The following is an 18,766-nucleotide window of genomic DNA, read 5'->3' as shown; positions in this document are numbered from 1 at the left end:
GTCTGGTGTTTTCTTCCTGTGTTCTTGAACTTATAGGAAAAAGAAAGTGCTTGGGTGCTGGGGGGAGTGCTCTGTTTTAGGAAGGGCTGTGAATGCAGGGTGAATATATCTGTTTCTGTAGGATGGATGAGCAAAGCAGCTAAAAAAAGTGCCTGAAGCCAGTTTCCAAAGGTCTTGGCTTTGGTGTGAAGTCTGTCAGTCTCACAGCAGATATTTTAGCCCCATCTTACCTAAGTGCATGGAGTTTATCTATGTGAAAGACTGCTACAAACCACCCCAGCTGTGCTGTGGAGCCAGTGCTGGCAGTACCTCTGCTGGGGTTGTACCAGACCTGACAAATAAAGGAAGCCCTTCTTGGTTTTTCTTTGTTTTGTTTCCCTCCTCCTTAAAGCGAGGCAAGTGTAGACATGGCTGTTGTGACAAACCATTAATAAAGCAAAAGGAATGCAGCTGTAAAACTTTAAATAATGACATGGAGCAAATAAATGTCAGCATACTGGTTGTTGTGCCTGGAATGGAAATATTACTAGGAAAATATGTAGCTTCAAGCTAGAGTCTGGCTTTTTTTCCTTAAGAAAATAGCATCAGCGTGATGCTTAGACTGTTCAAGCTGGGGCTTTCAGATTTGGACTAGATGAAGATATCATTCAGTTGGGGATTGGTGGGCATTGTTTTACATGGGTTTAAATAGTTCCTATGAACCTTCTTTTAAAATAACCTTTATATATGACTGTTTGGGTGTATGCATACACAAAGACTGCAGGTACATAGATACATGTAGAAGTTGACTTAATCAGTCTGTTTCCATTGAAAGCTGTTAACTCATATGTTCTCACTGCTGTTCACTATTAGGCTTTTTCAGTCTTTTTCTTAATCCCAATCATTTAAGAAATAGTTCAAAACCTCACAGGTTTCATTCTTCCTCATAATTTTAAACAAAACCCCAAAAGCCAACACTTGTGTCTATGGGTTGTGCACTTGGGTCTTTCTCAATGTTAAAACCTGAGACTGGGAAATGAAGCCAAAGGTTTAGGAAGAAGCTCCAAATACTGCAGGGGGGAAATGTGTTGAGGAAAGTTTCTGGACTGTTGGGACAGATTTCTGTAGCCCATGTAATAGTTGTATTATAATTTTAAATGACTGAGCCAGGGAGGCTTTGCTCATGGATAGATCTGTGCTGCATCAGAGACCTTGATCTTGCATTTCATGGGAAGGTGGATGCAAATAGATTGCCTCTGATTATGTCTCAGTGAAGTGATGATTAGAAAATAAGTGTTTTCACACAAATAAGAACATCAGGGAAGCTGTGAGAGTCGTGCTAAACTTGGTACTGAGTTAAATTAAAAATGCTGGTCTTGAGCTTCATGGCCGTGAAAGTTTTCACATCTTCTGCAAAACTACTGCACTTTCAGGCTGCTGGTACTGCTTTGATTGAAGGTGGGCTGTGTGTTAAGAATGAAAGGACAGGTGTGGTTTAGACTCTGTGGGCACCACCATCACTTTTATATCACTCAAGTGGCCCTCTTCAGGAGTACCAGCTCCTGGTCAGGCTGATGTTTTGATCCATCAGTTCACTCTGCAGGTGGTGGGATTGCTCTGGAAAAGGTTGATGGAAAGGAAGAGAATGCATTGCATCTCGAGTGTTGGTTTAGTTGTTAAACTGGGGAGAAAGAAATAAATATCAAAGCTTAGCAGCATGTGGGGGCAGAGCTGGCTGGGGGGGTTATGTTTGCAGCATGCAGCATCCATGGTCCTGCACACTCCAACACTCTTAAGATTGACTCAGCTCTTCATCCCCTCTGGAGCAGATGAATTAAACTCCTGGTTTATGGCTCTGTCATCAAGTGCTCAATGTAAAAGATCCCACAACACTTTCCTCCTGAGTGGGGATTTCCATGTTGCTCTTTGCCAGAAATTCCCCTCTCTATGCTCAGGTGATCTGCAAGCTGTTACCAGCCACCCAAGTCAGAGCATATTTATTTTCTAACTTGAATTTGTAATGTATAGGGAATTATCTGGGAGGACTTTGGGGTTCTCTGGCATGAGTGGTACTGAGGATGCTGCCAGAGTGCTGAACTTGTAAGGCTGCTTTGCTTAGGAGTTCTTGTGCAGAAGTCTAGATAAGCAAGGTGATTAGGTAATCCATCTTGCTCACTACAGAACTGGAGTTTTGCCCCCTAAAACACCACGAGGGTACTCCTAATGCTCAACTGAGACTTGTTTTTACAAAGCAGTCTCCCTGTGGTTTTAGTGATGCTTACATATCTTATCAATTAGCTACAAAGGGGGAGGGTGTGCTGGAGGTGACCTGTGATTCTTCACAGAACCTTAAGTGAGATCATTTCTTGTTGTCCTCTGTAGAGCACAAGGTGTTCAGAGTGTTCAGAGGGATGTCCTATCCCTCCTGCTCCAGCAGAAACCTTTCTCCTTTGGATCAGGATTTAAGTGGAAGTCAGGTGTCTGCTCTTTGTGTGATACGTGGCAATTCACACTCTATGTGATTCTGGAAAGAAAATAAAGTTGTTTTTGACCTGCGGATACAGAGTGCAACTAATGTAACACCTGAACCACATGGATGATGTAGTTCCAAGAGCAAGCAGAAGGCTGAAATTTGGGCAAATATCTCCAAGTCTCTCAGAACTTGCCTATTTCTGTGGTTTGTTGAGACCTGGGGATTATAATGGTGGGAAAGAATGGGAATCTGGCTAGATTCCCATTTCTAGAAATCTTGTGTAGAGATTTGACTTTCCATGCTCTTTCTCCAACAGTTGAAACCTCTTTTATGTGCCTCAATCCCTGAATTCATCCTGTTACAAAGCAGGAGCCCTGCTTAGCTTCCTGCCTTGGTGACACGGGGTTACCAATCACCTCCTGAAGTCCAAGTGGTTTTTCCAGGGTCTTTTGACTGTTGTTTCCTCTTGCAGGAAGCCCGTTGAGGAAAATTCTCCATGAATGTACGTCACCATGATGATGACAGACCAAATTCCCCTGGAGCTGCCACCGTTGCTGAACGGGGAGGTAGCAATGATGCCTCACATCGTCAACGGCGATGGATCACAGCAGGTGAGTGAGCTGGAAAAAAACACAAAAAGCCAAAAAAACCTAAAATTTCTGGGCCATGAAGGGCTTTTGAAGATGGAAAAGGGAGTTTCCTCTCACGTAAAGTAGAGGTCTTTGCAGAAAGGTAGTCTGGTGGCTTAGTTGTGCTGACTGTTGTCTTGCTGGTATCTGTGAGATGTGAAGAATTGAACAAAATTGCTGAGGTTATGAAAAAGGGAAAGAAGGAAAGAAATGGAGAACTGAAGACAAGAGTCCTGTGATGCCATCTATTCTCTGCTTGCCTAAGTGTATTGATCCTGGCAGTCCTGTGTATTACCCTGTGCTTCACTGTGAACCATAAAGGGGCAGAAGTGAATTTTGAGGGAATTTTGAAGGAAAGCAAGTTTATAGTACTTGCATATATTACTTTCATATAGTACTTTAATATTTCTCTTGGAGATACTCTCTAATAAGCTTGATCAGAGGTAGGTAGGATGATTACAAGACCATAGTGATGCCTTCGTGTCAAAATAAATCCTGGAGGTTTAGGCTGTGATTCTTAAACCTGTATTGTTGGTTTAATGTTTCTCTCTGTAGAACATCTACCCTAGAAGTTTTTCTGTGTTCCCTCCTGATTTGGGACATTTCAGTAAAGTATTTTAACCAAGGCAGAAAGAAGCTGTCCTGCATGAATCAATATGAAAAGTCATTCTATTACTTCTTATTCTTTTGATCATTTGTTCTTCCTTCCAAGCTGTATTTTGAGCTCTACCAACCTCGAGAGGAAGAATAATTTTTGCTTTTCTTGTAAGCTTCTAAGTCTGCTGATTATCTGGCTTCTCAGTAGGATGCAGATTTTCATTGCTGTGATTATTTTCTAAAAAGTAATTTCTGCACCACGTGCTTCAATTTGAAAAAATAGAAAGGATAGAAAGGAAAGCTTTTAATGGTTGTTTACCAAGTCCAGTATTAATATACTTAAGGAACAATCTTAATGATATTGGATAGGATAATTGCTCCTTGAATATGCCTTTTCCTCCTTGCTGGAAACCATTTATGAGGTTAAGATGTCCGATGGCTTCTTCTGTATTACGGGAAGAATGAAATGAAGTCTTTGGAACCTCACTTTGAGATGGGGCTGTAACTCCAGGTTTTGAATTTCCCCATCAGAAGTGATTCAGCAGCCTTGCTTGGTGGATGCCTCCATTGCCTTGCAACTAATTTCTCATCAAGTGCTTTGGCATGAAAAGAACTGCTCAGGTACTTCTTGCTCTTACTGTGCTACGCAAGCATGATTCAGCAGAACACTTCTGGGCCAGGCTTCTTTCCTGCATAAAAGTTTGTTGGATGAGGCTTGTAGACCTTAAATGAGAATTACTCATTACCTTATTATCTCTTTAAGTACTTGTAGCTGGAATAGCAGTTCTCGGTGAGACTTTTTTTGGCCTCAAGTCTGGATGTGCCCTCATATGTCCCAAAGCTGCCTTTGTGCTTTGTCATTTTCAAGTTATTCCTGAACCTTTAGTTGGTGTCTTGTTTGATCTTTGCATATAAAAGCAGCAAATGGGCTGCATTAATTGTTCTTAATGGGATCTGTTAGGTAAGGTAGAAGCAAGTGTTACATGTTTGTTGAGAGAGATATTATCTTGGTTATTTGTAAGGCAGGAACAACTGTTCATGGAAGAATGACTTCCTTAAGAAAGCTGGCTTATATTACTCCATAAATAGGTGCTAGTTTTATAAGGACATATGCTTTTCCAGGGTGTAATTACAGTCCCTTTTAGCAGCTGGCAGTAAGAAAGCATCGTGGCTGAGCTGATGGGAGAGGAATCACGTGGAGGTTTCCCGGCTGTGGTGTGGCCAGCACGTAGATCAGAGCCTCGTGCTTTGGAGCTGACAACATCTGCTTCCTGATGAGATGCTCTGGGCACACTTGCTGATGCTCACCCTTTCATGTTCCTGGATATGAGAAGCCTCAACCACAGCAGAGCTGTGCTTAGGAGCTGTGGCTGGAAATGCTGAGCTGCAGAGAAAAGGCTTTTCTCAGAAGACCAGTTCTGATGGATGTGAAAAAAAGAACAGGCTGGAGCTGGTCAGACACCTTTAGTTTTCCCAGCAGCCAGATGGAGAGCTATGTCAGATGCAGTTCTGCCAGTGAACAGTCCTGTAGTGTGAGACAAGGGCATGGGAACGTCCAATTGTTTTATCTTGTATTGTTTTATCTTCCTGGGGATAAGTGCTGCAGAGCTAGAAATGTCTCTGCCTGCTTGACAGTAAGCCCTCTTCTCTGGACTACCCCAAATGGCATTTCTAGCACTGGCTTTTTTTTTTTTTTTCTTTAAGTTTCCCACACTTAATTTCCACTGCTGCTGACTGCTTTCATGTCCCTTCCAGAGCTGCTGCTTACTCTGTTTCTGTTTCTAATCCACTTGTAACTCCTGTGGGGATTTGGGGAGTGATAATTAACCTTTTGGTCCAAGAATTTCAATGGTTTCCTGTAGGTACTGCACTGCAAGCTCTCAAAAGAGGAGGGGCAGCTGGGTTTGCCATAGAATGTCTGGACAGAATTCTGGATGATTGAATTTGGGAAGTTTTTTTTCAGTTTGGTTCACTTACTTCTCTTCCTTACTGAAGAGAGGTTGGAAGTATTTGTCCTACCTACTCTGGTGTGCCTGAGGAGGAACACATTCCTCAGAAGGGGATTGCACATGGTGTGTGGTGGGAATTCTTTGCTCCTTCTTGTGGGATGGAAATGGGAGCTTTAGGATCTGGGGCAGATCTTTTTAGTGGACCCAAGTGATGTTTTTTTTCTGCAAGTATGGAGTAAACCAAAACAAAATAGGTACCATAGCATATGCCTTTTGCCCTTATCAGGCAGCGTTTTCTGTCATTGGATGAGACTGTTTACCCACATTGGATGTACAGAATAGTTTTATATTCCTAAACTTGAGCTTTAAACCTCTGTTACTCTTGGCTGGCAAGCTGATGAGTTTCTTCTCCTGCTCCCAACTCTGCAAGAGTCAGATGGCAGGGACAGGGACACCAGTGGCAGTTGTTTGGCTCATCATGAAAACTCAGTCTGGACACAGAGCAGCTAATGTCAGATTGGGCGTGTGTTTGCATATAAATATTTATAGTAACTATGCAACTTAGTAAGATTAATCAGTTTTAACAAACAGGACTTCAAGTAATATATAGCAGCATACTTAAATGCAAAATAATTGCAGAGAAAGCAGCAAGTTATGGAGGTCTCAAGCTTTTTCTGGGGATGCAGCAGTTAAGGTTGGGCTTAAACACCAATCTGCTAAAGCAAACATCCCAGTACTTCTTAGGGAACAGAAAAAAAAGCATTTGGCATTGTGCTGCTGACACCCTGCATGCAGCTGTCACAAGCTCCAGCTTTTCAGATGTGAGGAAGCCAGGGGACTGAAACTGGGATGAAGTGTCCTTGGCCCTCACCCCTGGGATGCTGCCGGGCAGGGGCTCCAAGTGACTTTCAAGTTCTCTCTTCTCTTGCTGCCATCTCAAACATGTGTTTTCAGGATAATGAATATTGGAAGAGACAGTTAAAGATTGTCTGTCTTTGTGTTCAATAAAATGAAGACATTATCTTTAGCCTTTTATTGCTTTCCTTAGGTTTTTAACTCAAAGCTTCAGAAAGGAGACGCTCCTGGGAAGATCCTGCTCTGTCTGCAGAATATTGTTTTGGAAAATCAAATAGGAATAAATAAAGAATTTGAATTAGTTTGACATGCTTAGTGTGTATGTAAACAGAAAAAGTCACAGTGTGCCTTGACATTATTTGTCCCAGGCAACTGGGACAAATCAGGGCTGCTGGCTGGAAAATGCCCAGTATCTAATGCTCACCATGTGCTGGTTTTAATGGTTTGACCTCAGCTGCAGCTTTTTAGCCAGCAGCTTGTGATTTTGGGGGGCTCTTTGGGGGGCTTTGCATGGCATGGGGTGGGTCCATAGGGGTTTGGGTGAAATCAGAGGGGGGTGGTTTACAAAGGCAGACCCCAGTATACCTCAGCTTTGGGTGAAGAGGAGATGCTGGGGTTGGTGGATGGGATCTGTCTGTGGCAGGGGGCAAGTGGAGGGTCTGGAGCATCCTGATTGCTGGGCATGGGGCCACCTCTGGTACATGTGGTCCTGTGCCAACCATCCTCCCTCTGCATCCAGCCCTTGCTCCAGTGTTGACCCACATCAATCACACATCAGCTATTTCTGTTTGCTCTGGATATAGCTGCCTGCCCCCAGCAACAGCCCATAAATGTTTTCTTCTGCTCCAGAGGTGGCTAATTTGAGCATCAGTGTGGAAAAATGTCTTTTAATATCTTTAGAATTTACTTTTTTTGTTTTGTTTGTGTTTTTTTTTTATTTATTTTAGGACATTACAGCTACAGTACTTTATTCCAAAGTGAGTCTGTAAACTTGTTATGTTCACTGATGGTTTCTGCTTTAACATGTGCCTTTCTGTAGCACTGCAGTTGATGTTTTCACTCTTCTGAGAAACCCAGCATAGATTGAGGTGGGTTTTTTTCTGAAATTTTGGTGAAGTGAATGAATTTCAGCAGTGTTAGTGTTTGTTCTTGTGTGACACAGAAAAACACTGCTCCAAAAGTGCATTATTCGGTGCAGAAGACCTACTAGGCTTAATAGAGGTCAAGCTCATTGACCTCCTCTGAAAATTTTTGTATATATTTCAATGTCCAAATAGCAATAAAACCAGATGGTTACGGCTTCCAGCCTTGTAAAGTTTTAGGAGATGAGATGATACAAATTGTCTGTGTTTCACAAATACAATTTTATGAACACCAAAGTGGAAAAACTTACTTGGGAGCCTGGGAAACCAGTATTGCTTTTACTGGATTTTAGGTGAAAACTGTGGTGGAACTTGCTGCAAATCACTGCCTGACAGAATAAAGCATTTTTTTCCTAGCAGCAATATTGTTTTGAAAAGGCCTGTGATTTAATTGCAGAGCCAGGAGCTGAAACATGTTATCCCTTCAGTCTATTTGATGTTTAACCTCAAAACGAGATCTGGGGTGAACATATTTTGTAGTCTCTCTTGCCTTTTGGGGCTGTACTTAAAATCTGTGCAAAATAGTCTAGAATAGAATCATAGAATCATAGAATAGGCTGGGTTGGAAGGGACCTCAGAGATCATCGAGTCCAACCCTTGATCAACTACCGCCACAGTCACTAGACCATGGCACTGAGTGCCACATCGAGTCGCTTTTTAAATGTCTCCAGGGACAAAGAGTCCACCACCTCCCCAGGCAGCCCGTTCCAATGTCTGGTCACCCTTTCCGTGAAAAAATTCTTTCTAATATCCAACCTAAACCTCCCCCGGCACAATTTAAGACCATGCCCTCTTGTCTTACTGAGAGTTGCCTGGGAAAAGAGCCCAACCCCCACCTGGCTCCATCCTCCTTTCAGGTAGTTGTAGAGAGCAATGAGGTCTCCCCTGAGCCTCCTCTTCTTCAGGCTGAAGTCCTTACTCCAGACAGGCCAAGTAGAGTTAAGGGTTGTTTTCCTGCAGCTCTCAGTGGGGAACTTCTTCTGACCAACCTAATCCCATGTTTAGGGACAGTGGCTAGTGCTGAGTGCTTTGCTTTGGGTTTTTGTAATAAATCTGATTTTTTTTAAGCCGTTGTAGTCTGAGAAGTGTCAATAAGAAATCGTTGCTGGAACAATTTGTGTTAATAAAAAAACCTGTGTGATTGGGCAAGGATAGTGCTGCTTTATTTCCACCATCACAAGCACCAGCTGTTATTTGGAATATATTCTTGAGAAGGGGTTTTGAATGTGGAATCCCAAGGAATTCTTTTCAAAGCTCAACTGCAGGCGTGTGAACGTGGATGCTTGGGGTGGAGAGTGACCTTTGGCATGACTTCTTGAAAAGGAATTTGTAAATCCTACCCTTCTGATAACTCTGGGGTAGACACGTGCCTTGTCTAATAAGAGGAATTCCTCTCTCATGGTCAGTTTTATATCTGCTGTTAAACTCAACTTAAACTGAGGGAAAAGTTGGAGATTTTCATGTATGAGCCCTACCCTAGTCAGGGGAGGTATTTTAGTTTCCCAAGTTCTTCCAAATGTGTGATTTGTCTGCTAGAGCATCTGGTTTTAATTAATCAAGTGTGTTAATAATACAACCAGCTTTAGACATGCAATGCAAATGAGCTAATGATATATTTTTATGATTCTTTGCTTGTGTTCAGGTTTCTGGTTTGTTCTTTTTCAAGCTGCATGGCACTGCTTTGCTCTGTGCTTTCTTTTTTTTTTTCTTTTTTAATTTTTTTGACCTGCTGACTGTATCCTGTTGTGATAATCCCCACCTATTCATAGCAAAAGAGCATTTAAATGCTGTCACTTAAATGTTGATTGTTCAGAGATTAGGGATGGAATGGCTTTGTGCCTCTTATCTTTCCTGAACCATTTATTGTGCTCTGTATGCTGGGTCAGATCCACCCTGATCAGTGAGAAATGACTGTTGCAGACAAAATAATGGCTTTTGGATGTCATTTTTCTGATTTCCAGCTTGTGCTTTAAAAATGTTACTGGAATAATGGGTTTCTGTAGGATTACTGTAATTCAAAAAGGTCGTCTTGGCAATAATTATCTTATGCATTTAGCTTAAGGAATTTGGAAACAAAACATGAAGTCAAATTGTAGCTTCCCAGATTGAATGATGAAATTCTGCATACTGGCCCCAGAACATAAAGACCAGACCTAAATTTAGAGAGTTTTCACAAAAGGAAAAAAAAAAAATATCTAAATTTCCAATTTATATCAGGTTTAATCCAGGTATGGATTGAACTTCTGGCCAGGTAAAGTTACCAGGAGCATCTTTAAAATATTTGAGTAAAAGTATCAGAGGAAGCAAGAGCATGAGTTAAATGATCCCTGGTTCCCAGTGAAACTCTCCATTAAAGAAATGTTTTAAATCTTAAGTTTTAAACCTATTATTTTAGACACCTGAAAATGAATAAAGATGAGTGTAGTGTACACTGAACTGGGATGCATTTTGGTGCTTCCTCATCTTTGTAGCATTCCCATTGCCTGCAGAACTGAGCAATGAGAGAACGGGCTGCTAGATTTATTATTTAAAGAAGTGATAAACTGAAATAGGTTATTACTGGTTCTGTGTACAACTATTAAACTGTGTCTATGGATTTTGTTTAACTGAGATCTCTTATGTGTAGGGCTGAAGGATGAATTCTAAAAAAAAAAACAAAACCTTTTATTCCTGGCAACTTGGAATCTCAGCGTGGCTTTGGTGCTGGAGTTTGTCCTCTCTGCTCTCATGTGCCAGGGGTCTAAAGGTTTGTGGGTTTTTGCCATCAGAATCTGTCCAAGTTAAAACACTCTCAGGATTTTAATGGTGGAACCCAAAGCTGTAATTCTCACCTGCAGACAACCAAGTTACATCTTTATTTCAACTCTGAAAACTGAGATGAGGGAGTAGGATTTTTCTGTTGGTTCTTGGACCCAAGGATGTTGGATGCCAGTCTGTTCCCTCCCTGCCCCCTGTGCCTCTTCTAAAGTACAGATAACACAGCTGTTGGGTTGAAGGAATGTAATTTTTGAACATCACAGTGAAACAAATATGTTCTTCATTTTGCAGGTCTTTTTGGTTCAAGTTAATCCAGGTGAAACCTTTACAATAAGGGCTGAGGATGGAACCCTGCAGTGCATCCAAGGTAAGAGAATTCCTGAGCATGTGAATGAGCATTGCTTGTCTTATGGAAAGCTTGTACTCTCTTCTCTACAAAAATGTAGTTCTGAAAGTACAGGGAAGTGCTTAAGAAGTTGCAGACATTGCATCTGTACATGTTACAGAACTTCAATATCTCAGAAAGGGTCATGAATTGTCTTGCAAGCTCAGGAGATTTCTCTCTCCGTTTATCAGCATTTTTTAATTTTATGTACGGATTTCTTTATAACCAAATAGTAAATATATATGAGAGATCTCAAGTTAGATAGAAAAATAGTAAAAAAATAAGGGGATATCTGTGGAAAAATGATTTTGTTTGGCATCAGAAGGGATAGAAAATGAGCAGAGAGGTACAGACATGACAGAGCGCATGGAGGAGTCAGATGGGGTTTGAGCAGAATTTTAAATTGGTTTTCTAGAAGCAGAGCTGGTTAATTATGTAGTATTGTAGACAAGGATGGAATCACTTCTTTACCTGCTGTTTTACATCTCCCTAAAATTGTGCAAATGATAAATAGTACTTGTGGGTTTTATGAGAGCCCCCACAAAATCTTCTCACAGATCTGAGGGGAGAAGTGATAAAAGACCTTTCAGATTGTATATTAAGTACCATGAAGAGGTTTTCTAGCTAGCAGCAAACACAGCTTGGAAATGAAATAGGTATTTCCCTAGGTATAACACTGTCTACAGTAAATACAGGAAGGTTAAATAGAAATTTAAATGGAATAGATTTTGTGTAGCTATGCTGCTAATACAGTTTTCAGTGATATTTTTTGAGCTTATGCCATTATCTTATTTGAGAAGGGAGGTAGGGGTTGTTGTTTTTCCCATCCTGTTTATATTATGCCATTAAACAGCAATCTCAGTGAGCAATTCATTCAAAAGCTGTTCCAAAAAGAGAAATAATAACAGGGGGGAGAGGGGGAAAAGTCAGTTTAATAATAATTGTATAGGTAGTGAATTGCTCCTGTGTTTTGATTGAATTTTCAAATCTGCTCATTTCTTAGACTGTATCTGATGCTAAAATCATACTGCTTAAGGATAGTCATGTTTTTTATTAAAATTAAACCATGTCCTCTGTGTTGTGAAGCTCTCTGGGGATGAAGGTTGCTCTCTGGGCAGCTGCTCCTTGCTCCAGAGCTGCACCATTCCTATAGGGATGAATTTGACCTCTGTCTGTTTGAAATTTCCCATCTTTCAGTCTCTTTACATCTTTTTTGTGGTCCCTCACTGAAGCTGTGGAATTGCTGCTGGTTGTTGCTTGAAATTTCATCCCCATTGAAAAGAGAATTAATAGTTGAGATAGACATTACAGAAGCTTTCCCTGAACACCATCCAGGATTATTCAGTCTTAATGAGCAATAATAGCAGCAGTTTGAAGCTGCTGCTTAAGATTTATAGCCAACATGCTGTGTGGTAAGAAATTGGTCCACGTGGAAGTTAACAGAGGAATAAAATTGGCTACCCCTTTCATTTGAAAGGAATGCTTTATATTGGTTAGCACATTAAAAATTTCCATTACAAATCTCATGATTACACAATTTATAATTTTTTCAGGCTCAAAGTGCTGCTCAGACAAGGGATTTAAATGAATGCAACTTGAAACCTCCTGGGTCTGTGCTCCCCAGAAATTAATGTTTGTGCCAATGGAGTTTGGTGCTCACCAGCAGACTTTCATAAAATTAATTTAGATTTTATAGCATAAAATTATATCCTTTTCTTGAGCAGAGCTGCAGTATTGACCACCAAAGCACAAGTGTTTATTTGCATACACTCCAAGCTTAGTCTGAACATTTTTATAGTCTTTTCATGTTGAGGCTTCAACTCCTGCTTTATTGTAAAATATTTTTATTGCTGAAATAAGTATGTGCTTCAAACACACAAAAGCACCTGACTGTAGTGTTGTCACATTTTAATTTTCTTTGGTAAAGCTGTGTTCACAGCACAACTGTGGAATTTACTGATAATAAAGCAGTGATCACTCACAGAAAAAACTGTGATCAACCAGCAAATACTGATTAAAATTTTTTGACAGTTCTGGTTTTACTGTGCTCCCAGGTTATTACAAAAAGCTTATTTTGTGTGCAGTGTTTTTGGAAATTACACCTCCCTTCTTGCTCCAGAAAACTTTTTGTGTTGTTGTTTTGTTTTTCTGTGCTTAAGGGTTAGTGTTTTCCCTCTATGCAGGGCAGCACGTAGACAATAATGATGCATTTTCCTTTGCTCCCACATTATGCTATGATTAGCAAGCTATGGAATAATTTTAGCACTTTGTTCAGGCAGCATCAAAGTCTCTTGTTGGGCAGTGTCTGTGCCTGTGAGCTGGTGGCTGCCTCTTGAACAGATCATCCTCAATTTTTCCTTACTGGAACAAGGTGTGCTTGGGAATAGGATTCATTTGTGTTCATGTATTCAAGTATAAAGAACTACTTCAAATTCTGTGATTTTCCTCAGTTCAGGCTTACTAAGCTTACTAAAAATTTGAGATGTCATGACTTGGTTACCTTAAATTCTGCAGGATATATGAAAGTTGCTGGTTTAGGTTTTTTGGTTGTTTTTTTTTTTGGCATGCCCCATTCTGCAGGGAGAGCTAAGCTTGCTTATGTAGACTGCTTTCTATCTTTGTTTAAGACTATTTTTATATATGGCTTTTTGAAAAATGTGAAGTCTATTCTCCTGGAGCCTCATCCTGTTTTGGATGTCCTGTGAACAACCACTCTGTGTCCAGGAGCCTGGTTGGCTCCAAGGTTTTGGCATATCTGGGAATGGGTGGGGATAATGTGTTAGATGATAGACGTGACAATAGCAGAGAGAAAAGAGACTTGGTGAATCTTTGTCATCTCAAGGTTGGAAGAAGGACACTTGCTTTAGGAAAATTTCTCTGGGATATCCTCTGGTTTAAACATCCTGAAGTGGAATTAGCCACCAACTGAGTAGTCAGTGTTTAATATGAGAAAGAACAGATGAGAATCTGAAGGTCTTCAATGCTTTGGAATAGTGGAGAAACCCTGAATACAGAAAAAAAACCCGATTTTTCAGTCTTTCACGAGTAAGGTGAAAACTTGAAAAATAATAAAAACCATGCCATGTATTGGAGCAAGTGTTGCCTGCCTCCCTGGGTTGTGTTTGTGTGTAGCCTGAGGTAACTTGTTGGATTCATGGATTGATAACCCCATAGGTCACTGTTAGGGGTTAGATTCAGCATCTCACAGAGGTGATGGTGTCTGGGAGAAGTTTAGTTGGTCAATGAAGAAGTTTCCTTGAGAGGACAGATTTAAGGGGCTGGACAAATCTGGTATTTTTGAGAAATCCTGCCTTGAGTAGAAGAAGTCTGTGTGGCACAGTCCACACACCAGGCTTTTTAGGGAAGCATCTGAGCAGCTTCAGTTCTCACACCAGGAGTGGTACCAGCTGACTCTCTATGGGTTTGTTCCCATTAAGCCATGACAAAGCTATTAGTACCCTTCCTCCAAAAATCCCAACACCCCTGGGGAAGAAAGTCCTGCTTGTCCTGTCCTGTCCAGCCACCCAGCCAGCCAAATCTGGGCTTCTGTGGGCAGTTGAGAGGAAACTGATTTAGAGCCTCAATTTGGTATTTTTGAGAGATGAAATGTGCACATTTGCTGGACCATCAGCATTTTAAAAGCTGCTCCTTTTATGTAGCTTTTGTCGGATAATAAATACTTCATAAATACTTCAGGACTTCAAATACTTCATTTCTGTTTTGCTTTTTTTTCCACTTAATTGCTCACAAACCCAGAATTTGGCTGTTGCTCACTCTGCAAGGGAAGGATAAAGTCAAGACATATCCTCTCCCATTTCTTTGCTCAGCTAGAAATGTAGATCTTACATTCCCTTCATCTGAAAGATATCTTCTAGCATGTGCTTTAGGGTAGCCACACTAAAGGGAATATAGAAGAGGGGGAGGAATGGGGATCTGATCAGCTTCAGAATGACCTAAACAAGTTGAAAAACAATTATTCTGCTTTTTGAATTTTAGAATAAAGTCTGGGTGAATCTGAGGGTTTCAGGAAATTCTCCTTTCTCTAGTGGTGGATTGAAAGCTGGTGTTTTTAGCCAGTATCTTAAGATCTTTGGTAGGAACTTACATTGCTGAATGAAAACTGTGCTCTAGAGTAAATAACTTAAAAATAAAGCACTTTGTGCATAGTCAGTGAGGCTGTACCCAAGTATCTGTTCAGTGCTTTTTCATCCTGGAAGGCAGCAAAGCCAGGCTGTTGTGTGCACTGCACTGTAGTATAAATAAATGTGTAATATGGACAAAATTATTATTCTGGTGCAAACTGAACTTGCTTGTCACCCAGATGCTGCAAATACATGTGTACAGAGACCTTAATGCAGACTGATTAACACGTCAATCCCCTGATTACACAGAATTGCTCAATTATTTCTAGATGTGCTTTCTGTTGCTATCCATCTGAATGATACTCAAGCCAGGTCTCATTTTCTGTCACAAGCAAACAACCAGTTTTTCTCTTCTGCCATTTTCTGTATGTATGTGAAAAGCTTGTAACAAAGACTGAAGAAAGAAGAGGTGGCAGAACAGCACCTGGTGGGATAAAAATTGATATTCTTGCTGTATTCTGTCTTGCCCATCCTGTTGAAAATACCCTCTTGAAATTACGTCTTGTTTTTGTTCAGTACCACAGCACTAAGTTTGGAAGAGTGAAGCACAAAATTTGCATGCAAAGCAAACAAATCTACCTAATGAAAAGAAATTAGGCCTGGATTCTAGAATTGCACGGGTGAACAAGGCTCTGCATTAAATGGGATTTTGGTTTTGATGTTTTCAAGGACAAGGTACAGCTGTGCAATGGCATCCTGGAGGGCTTGTAGTGATGTTTAAGCATGAATATCTGTAGTAGAAAAGGATGTAAATTGCCTTTGGGTGGTTACATTTTGAAATGAAAACAAGATAATAACAGTTTGCTGACTCTGATATTTGGTTCAAGTGATGTTTCCAAGTGTTTTGCCATTGATGCTGAACTTGAAGCTCTGCAGAGCCCTTGTTTGTTCTTGCCTTGTAAAACAAAGATTCCATGAATTCAGTTTCAGTGGTGCTTTTTCCATGGCTCTAAAAAGGAGTAACTCAAGAGGAAGGCCAGAAGTATGCTAAAAATCTAACAGTGGTTTCTCAAATGAAAAATTTCCTGGAATTATTATTCCCTTTATTTGGTGGGCGTGGTAATGCAAAGCAATGGGTTATAGTGAAGACTAAATAGCTGTAGATTTATGTAGGAGGGGTTTATGTGTCAGTGAAATAAGGCTGCTCAGTCTAGTCTAAGAAAACAAACAAAAAAAAGGGTCTTTGTATTTATTTCTTTCCTTTTACTATGAGATTGGAAATGAGGAAGTGAGTAAATTTCTTGAAGGAAAGTTGAAAATGATGGAAAATTGTGTCATAAGCAAATGAGTGGGAACTGGTGTGTTACTGGGTGGGGATGAAGGTGCCAAGATGGGAGTAGTGAAGTTCACAGACAAAGGAACCAGTTAATGGATGTTAGATCAAAGACTGGGGATGAAAGAAGCTTAAGGAGACAGAGCACAGCAGTACAGGTTTGGGTAGCTGGCTGGTTTTTTGTAATGCTTCAAGTTTACCTGGTGCAGCAGCTGCTGCCAGCATCTCCCTCCCTCATGCTGCAGCTGCAGAGGCAGCCTGGGATTGCTCTCCTGTGCATGGTTGGTTTTCAGTCTGAGATGAAATAATAGCAGCACTTGAGATCAGGGTACTTTGGGGAGGTTTCCAGAAGGCTGGAAATATATTTTATTCAAGGGGCAGCGTGTGAAATGGGAGGGGGGAAGGTGGATTGGGCACCTCAGGGCAGACACCAGTGTTGCAGCAAGTGAAAGCCAGGGATACATTTGCTGAATTCTCAGAATTTGGAAGTTTAAATAAATGAATTAATGACTGTTTTCAAAATACACTGCCAAGCACTGCTTTGATCAGAACAAAAAATTCTGCCAAGAAGGAAGAACCAGTGTCCCCTTCTTTGTGTCTTTCTTCTGTCCAATGCTGTCTGGGATTCGGCATCAGGTTAGACTCCTAGGACACGAAAAGAGCTCCTGGAGACACATCTGCCAGGGTGCACAGGAGTGGGAAGGGGTGGACATGCTTTGGCTATGTCAGGGCTGGGAGGGGTGAAGTGCAGGGTCAGCTCAGGTTTTGTTTCTCCAAAGCATTTCGGCTCTTTCCACCTACGTGCTGGTGTGCAGGCTGGTGTCACGGGATGGAAAACTCTGTAGGAAATGTAGTTCAGATCACTTTGGTCATTAGGGTTTGGAGCAAAACTGACTCTGTGGTATGGTGCTTTGAAACACAGATCTTCTTTTTGGTGTTAAAACCCTTTTGTTTCTATTTTCTCCCTCTAAATTTTTGGTTCAATTTCTTTTTCACAGTAAGGGTCCTTTTCATCCTAAGCAAAGCTCTTACTACTCATTTACATTGTCTTACTTGACTTGTGATGTCTGGTGTTTGGATTTAATATATGGTGGAAAAGCCAGGCCTTCCAATACCCGTTTGCCTCCTTGGTATATCAATACATTTAAATATGTTTCTGCTTTATGAAAGTTCTTTGTATTAATGGCCAAGGGAGGAATTGTGTGCACAAGCATCCTCCATAGCAAAACTGGGGTGAAGGGCTATAATCTGGAAATCACTGTAATTCCTATCCAACCTTTGCTGTGTTGGCCAAAATACTTTTTTCTCTCATCAACAGTGTCAGTGTCATCTTTTAGAGGGATGGTGACCCCATCTTCTAGCTCTGGTTGCTCTGATGTGTTGGCAAGCTGTGACCTCTGCAGTTCTGGGCTGTCCCCAGGCTGGGGTTCAGTCCTACCCTTCTCTCGGGGTATTATCCATAGTGCTGTTCACAGCTTTTCAAAGGTATGGCTATAAACCACCAGTTCTTAATACCCAATCCTACAATCACAACAGATACTGTTAGCTTAGTAGTTTCTTCTTGTTAGTCATTGTTGCCCTGTTATTAAATGGAAAATAGCAGGATTGGCAGAGGAACCTTTTATCTTCTGTGTTCCTTATGATACCTCTGCCTGTGTTTCAGATATTCACCCTTTGGCCTTTGAGTGATCACCTTAGAAAATGGTTTTTTTCTAAGGTGATTTAAATGATTATGCATCCATTATCCTGTCCATGTGAAATAACCTAACTTCCACACCTTTGTGAAACTGTGGCTAAATCTTCTGTGAGGAGAGCAGAGGGATGCTAACACTGTAGATTTTTGTCCTGGTTTCTGTCAGTAACACCAGCCTCTTTCATCTCATGGGTTTTGTTTTTAGCATGCTACAGTCAAGTATAGGAAGCCAAGTAAGAAGCCAAAAGTAAACAATAGGATGCATTGTTTACTGTATGAATACTCTTAGCTTCTGCATTTTAAATCTGATAATGCTAAGAATAATCATGGAAACTTTTTGCACATGTGTGGATTTAATCTTGAATAAGCTGCACTGCACTGTAGATTTGGTGTGTAGGATATCTTGTCCTTTAAAAATCCTTTTGATTAAAACACAGTGACTTGGTGTAGCTATTGTTTAATGTAACTCACTCCCTTGATGCAGGACAAAAGAGGAAACTTGACAATAACTGAATCTTGATTTGATTTCATTTTTCCAAATCCTGAAGTTTGCAGATATGCTGGGGGGGAAACCACAACCTGGCCTGATCCTGCAGCTTTTCCCCAGGGAGAGCAGGGCCGTGGTGCTTGGGCTGGTGCCTCTGCTCCAGCCAGCTGGGATGTGACCTGGCAGCCAGCACCGTGTCCTGCTGACGTGGCCTCCCAGCAGAGGAGTGAGGGATGGGGGGGATGAATCATCAGCACTTGAGAAAGTTTGTCCTCTGGCAAAATGAAGATTTTTATGGGGCTTTTTTTGTAGGTTTTTTTGTTTTTTGTTTTTTTGGTGGGGGTTTTTTTTTTTTTTTTGAATGCTTAAGAATCTGCTGCTGGGAAATGCGTTTATGTATAGAAT

General features: G+C 41.0%; 1 protein-coding gene across 2 annotated transcripts in view; it reads left to right on the top strand.

Moving 5' to 3' along the window:
• FNDC3B (fibronectin type III domain containing 3B) overlaps window positions 1-18,766 on the top strand; it is a 184,812-nt gene that overhangs the window by 33,779 nt on the left and 132,267 nt on the right. For both annotated transcript variants that reach the window (XM_030455890.1, XM_030455891.1), the window contains exons 2-3: window positions 2,925-3,063; window positions 10,673-10,748. In XM_030455890.1, coding sequence (XP_030311750.1) covers window positions 2,953-3,063; window positions 10,673-10,748 — 187 coding nt within the window. In that variant the 5' untranslated portion in view covers window positions 2,925-2,952. The remainder of the gene's footprint in view (window positions 1-2,924; window positions 3,064-10,672; window positions 10,749-18,766) is intronic.

Source organism: Calypte anna, chromosome 9, assembly GCF_003957555.1.
Source record: "Calypte anna isolate BGI_N300 chromosome 9, bCalAnn1_v1.p, whole genome shotgun sequence".
Taxonomy (NCBI): Eukaryota; Metazoa; Chordata; class Aves; order Apodiformes; family Trochilidae; genus Calypte; species Calypte anna.
The sequence above is the reverse complement of the archived record's forward strand: the minus strand, read 5'-3'. Positions and strand labels throughout refer to the sequence as shown.